Genomic DNA, 4,790 nt, shown 5'->3' on the forward strand with positions numbered 1-4,790 from the left:
TTGATTGTGCCGGAATCGGAAAATAAAAAGAATAATGATGCTGCATCAGAGAAATTTTCAAATAATTTAAAACGCAAAATGGAACAAAGACCTGAAGGCTCTACGCAAAATAAGGATAATAAGGTTCCCAAAATGGAGCAGAAGCCAGTCAAGCCTACCCAGGGTATCAAGGTGAAGCCAAAAACTGTCAGCCGTTTCGAAAAGACTAAAACATGCTCTCACCCTGACTGGAGACGGCAATTACATGGATCAGGCTGTATATTACTGCACTTCATGTGGCCTGGAAAAAGTTCAAGGAGCCGCCAACTGGCCTAACCAAGCAAGATATGTTCACCGCAGTCCAAAACTTCTTGAAACCATATCTAAGTAATATATCTGCCAATAACTAGGATACTGAAAAAGAGGAAGAGCAAAAAGCCACAATTACTCCTGAACCAATGAATTTGGAGGTAGAGGAGTGGCAGATATTCCTGTCCAAACAAAATCACCCGGCCGACGTGGCGCGCCAGTCGGGATACTAAAAATTATTCGAGAGTCAAACCTACCAACGTTACTCTACGTTTTTCTATGCGAAATACGATGAAAATTTTGAGAAGGGGAACTAGCCAGAGAATACATACTGGCATTGTAAATCTTCTAATCTCGTCTTTTTGCAAAACTCAACCGTGCTAAATACGAACCACTCAAAAAGAAGGTAAAACTAATGTCAAGTCAGGATATCGTATTGGGAGGACATTACCTAGCTTGTGTCACTTACCGGAAAAAAATTTATTTCGGTGGTAGACACTTCAAGAAAGTAGGACTGGCCTTGTCCCGCCTGAAGCTCCTTTATCCCGACATAGACTTAGATCATCCAACCTAGTACTATGTCACAACCTTCGTCGAAGACTTTTTCCCAGATATGAACCAAGTTCGCAAGGAAAGAATAATTATCTCCGCTCTGGATCTCATTGATAAAATGGTAAAAATTAATATTACTGAATAGAAGCGTACCGTGATTACGTGCGCCCTTTTGATAACTATTAAAAAATTCGGTTTAGAAATCGGAGAAGATAACTTAATGGAAATTACAGACTTTGAGAAAATGTCACAAAATGGACAGAAGTTTTTGAACTTATGGAAAATGTTTTGGAAACGGTTGAAATAATCCGTAAGAATGACCTCCCAATAGAGAAGGTTTGTAGACCTCCAATGGTTGGTGGACCTCCAAAGGTTGGTGGACCTCCAAAATATGGACCTCCAAAGGTTGGTGGACCTCCAAAGGTTGGTGGACTGAAGGTCGGTGGACCTCCAAAGGTTGGGACTCCAAGTGGTCAGGACCTCCAAAGGTTGGTGGACCTCCAAAGGTTGGTGAGTCCCCAAAGGTTGGTGGGACCTCCAAAGGTCGGTGGACCTCCAAAGGTTGGTGGACCTCCAACGGTTGGTGGACCTCCAAAGGTTGGTGAGTCCTCAAGGTTGGTGGACCTCCAAAGGTTGTGGACCTCCAAAGGTTGGTGGACCTCCAAATGTTGGTGGACTTCCAAAGGTTGGTGGACCTCCAAAGGTTGGTGGACCTCCAAAGGTGGTGAGTCTCCAAAGGTTGGTGGACCTGGTTGGTGGACCTCCAAAGGTTGGTGGACCTCCAGTGTTGGTGAGTCCCCAAAGGCTGGTGGACTGCCAAAGGTTGGTGGACCTCCGTTGGTGAGTTCCAAAGGTTGGTGGACCTCCAAAGGTTGGTGGACCTCCGTGTTGGTGAGTCCCCGCTGGTGGACCTCCAAAGGTTGGTGGACCTCCAAAGGTCGGTGAGCACAAAGGATGGTGGACCTCCAAAGGTTGGTGGACCTCCAAAGGTTGGAGTCCCCAAAGGCTGGTGGACTCCAAAGGTTGGTGGACCTCCAAAGGTCGGTGAGTCCACAAAGGATGGTGGACCTCCAAAGGTTGGTGGACCTCCAAAGGTTGGTGAGTCTCCAGTGGACTCCCAAAGGTTGGTGGACCTCCAAATGTTGGTAGAGTCCCGTTGGTGAGTCCCAAAGGCTGGTGGACCTCCAAGGTTGGTGGACCTCCAAAGGTTGGTGGACCTCCAAATGTTGGTGAGTCCCCAAAGGTTGGTGGACCTCCAAAGGTTGGTGGACCTCCTGGTGGACCCCAAAGGTTGGTGAACCTCCAAAGGTTGGTGGACCTCCAAAGGTTGGTGGACCTCCAAAGTTGGTGGACTCCAAATGTTGGTGAGTCCCCAAAGGTTGGTGGACCTCCAAAGGTTGTGGACCTCCAAGGTTGGTGAACTCCAAAGGTTAGTGGACCCCAAAGGTTGGTGAACCTCCAAAGGTGAGGACCTCAAAGGTTGGTGGACCTCCAAATGTTGGTGAGTCCCCAAAGGTTGGTGGATCTCAAAGGTTGGTGGACCTCCAAAGGTTGGTGAACCTCCAAAGGTTGGTGGACTCCAAAGGATGGTGGACCTCCAAAGGTTGGTGGACTCCAAAGGTTGGTGGACCTCCAAATGTTGGTGAGTCCCCAAAGGCTGGTGGACCTCCAAAGGTTGGTGGACCTCAAGGTTGGTGGACCTCCAAATGTTGGTGTCCCCAAGGTTGGTGGACCTCAGGTTGGTGAACCTCAAGGTTGGTGGACCCCCAAGGTTGGTGAACCTCCAAGGTTGGTGGACCTCAAGGTTGGTGGACCTCAAATGTTGGTGAGTCCAAAGTTGGTGGACCTCAAGGTTGGTGGACCTCCAAAGGTTGGTGGACCTCAAGGATGGTGGACCTCAGATGGACCTCCAAAGGTTGGTGGACCTCCAAATGTTGGTGAGTCCCCAAAGGTTGGTGGACCTCCAAAGGTTGGTGGACCTCCAAAGGTTGGTGGACCTCCAAAGGTTGGTGGACCCCCAAAGGTTGTTGATCCCCCAAAGGTTGGTGGACCTCCAAAGGTTGTTGATCCCCCAAAGGTTGGTGGACCTCCAAAGGTTGGTGGACCTCCAAAGGTTGTTGATCCCCCAAAGGTTGGTGGACCCCCAAACGTTGATATTTCGTCGTAATAAGGTCAAGGTGTTAAGCGTAAATCAAAAGAGACGGCGGACACGTAGGATGAATCTAAAAAGTAAAAGTTGATTGTGCCGGAATCGGAAAATAAATGAGAAAAGGAAAGGGGACATGTGAACGACGGGTCGGAAAAAGTTGGACACAATACGGGTGTCATTTAATATTTTTGTTTTATTCACAATTCAATCCAATATTTATGTCTGTGTTCATTGTACAATAAAACTTCCACTTAACGGACATCAATCTAACGGGTATAGTCCGTTATATCGAAGTTTTACATCTATTGGAACTCGATATAATGGGTTATATTCTCCAATACGGACTACACTCTTCCATATGGTCCCTTTAATAGAGCTATCACTGCATTTATAATTACTAATGAATTACATTTTTCTGATATTACTTTTATACACAAAACAAACATACAGAAAAACTTGCATTTCTACATATTTCTTTTTTTTAATTTGAGCAAATCTAAAAAAAAAACAATGGTCTCTGATTTAGGTACAATGTTACGTAGAGAAGACACCATTATGATATATTGTTCCATGTAGTAGGTAGTAGGCAGTTATCAAACAGGGAGGTACTACCGCCTGGGAAGATATTGGAAGCATAATGTATTGTCTAATGGTAGATTCTGCTTCCATGTGGCATCACGAAAATTGTGACCAAGACCCAGGTTGCTGATCTGACTTTCTGCCTCATTACACACAATTGCAGGGTCTCAATTGTTTCTTTTACTATTGACAACACGACAGACATATATTGTTTCTCATTTTTTATTTATTTTTTCATTTTTGTATTTCTTTATTATTATTATTATTATTATTATTATTATTATTATTATTATTATTATTATTATTATTATTATTATTATTATTATTATTATTATTATTATTATTATTACATTTTCGCTCCCCAGGCCCTGATGTGGGTCAGTAACCTGTGCCCGGGTGGGCTTATCCCGTAAAAAAAAATAATAAAAAAATAAAATAAAAGTGACAAAATGTTAGTCCTGAGTATTCTTGAACATAGCGACAAATAGTCATCTGTGCCCGTCTGAAAGCTGCCAATTGCGCTGCTTAGATGTGCATGCGGGAGTTTCAGACAATACATAAAAATCTAAGAAACAAAATGACGAAGGAGCCACAGTAACAGGAAGGTGGTGTAGTATATGTCCATCCAGTCAAAAAAGTATCTTTACGGCGGTGTCTTGGTAGTGTTGTCAAGCTTCTTCGTCCGTTTTGTCACACTGTCTAACACAAAACTGACAAGACGTGACAGGGGAAATAAACTGTCTCCAATGTTATCAAAAGCGACAATTAGGTCATTGTCAAACCACAGCTGGAAAAGGAAATTCATCTGCATCACTTCGGTCAGGTATCTGGGAACTTGGCTGCACATTTATTCCACATCAGAAACGACAGGATACACATTTAGGATAAACAGACAAAGAACACCCACGACAAACACAGACAACACGACGATAGGGGCACACACAAACACACACACACACACACACAAACACACACACACACACACACACACACACACACACACACACACACACACACACACACACACAATGATCGCCGAGGAAGGAACAGAACTATTTACAGGGAGATAAAACACGAGGATAAGTGTCATGAGGGATGACCTGGTGCGTCCTCAGCGGTATTCATGGCCCCTACTTGAGTGAGTGATACTTGACTTCAGAAAAGGGGTGAGAACAATCCCCCGACTCGTCTGCCATAACAACTCAAGAGACAAGATAGGAGG

The 4,790-nt window shown here is 44.5% G+C and overlaps 1 protein-coding gene across 1 annotated transcript; it reads left to right on the top strand.

The window, feature by feature from the left end:
• The first annotated feature begins 1,116 nt into the window (after positions 1–1,116).
• LOC121874433 (basic salivary proline-rich protein 1-like) lies at positions 1,117–3,007 on the top strand. Its single transcript, XM_042378558.1, has 5 exons — positions 1,117–1,437; positions 1,490–1,662; positions 1,760–1,916; positions 1,964–2,252; positions 2,409–3,007. The coding sequence occupies exons 1-5, from the start codon at positions 1,117–1,119 to the stop codon at positions 3,005–3,007; spliced, it is 1,539 nt and encodes a 512-aa protein (XP_042234492.1).
• Positions 3,008–4,790: the final 1,783 nt, after the last annotated feature.

This window comes from Homarus americanus, unplaced genomic scaffold, assembly GCF_018991925.1.
Source record: "Homarus americanus isolate GMGI-L3 unplaced genomic scaffold, GMGI_Hamer_2.0 scaffold23466, whole genome shotgun sequence".
Lineage (NCBI taxonomy): Eukaryota > Metazoa > Arthropoda > Malacostraca > Decapoda > Nephropidae > Homarus > Homarus americanus.

Excerpts from the sequence above, each read along its gene's own strand:
- LOC121874433 (XM_042378558.1), top strand. The coding sequence starts at position 1,117 with ATGGAAAATGTTTTGGAAACGGTTGAAATAATCCGTAAGAATGACCTC. Across the intron at positions 1,663-1,759 it reads AGGCTGGTGGACTGCCAAAG|GTTGGTGGACCTCCAAAGGT; the intron begins GTTGGTGGACCT and ends GGACCTCCAAAG. Across the intron at positions 2,253-2,408 it reads AAAGGTTGTGGACCTCCAAG|GTTGGTGGACTCCAAAGGAT; the intron begins GTTGGTGAACTC and ends GAACCTCCAAAG.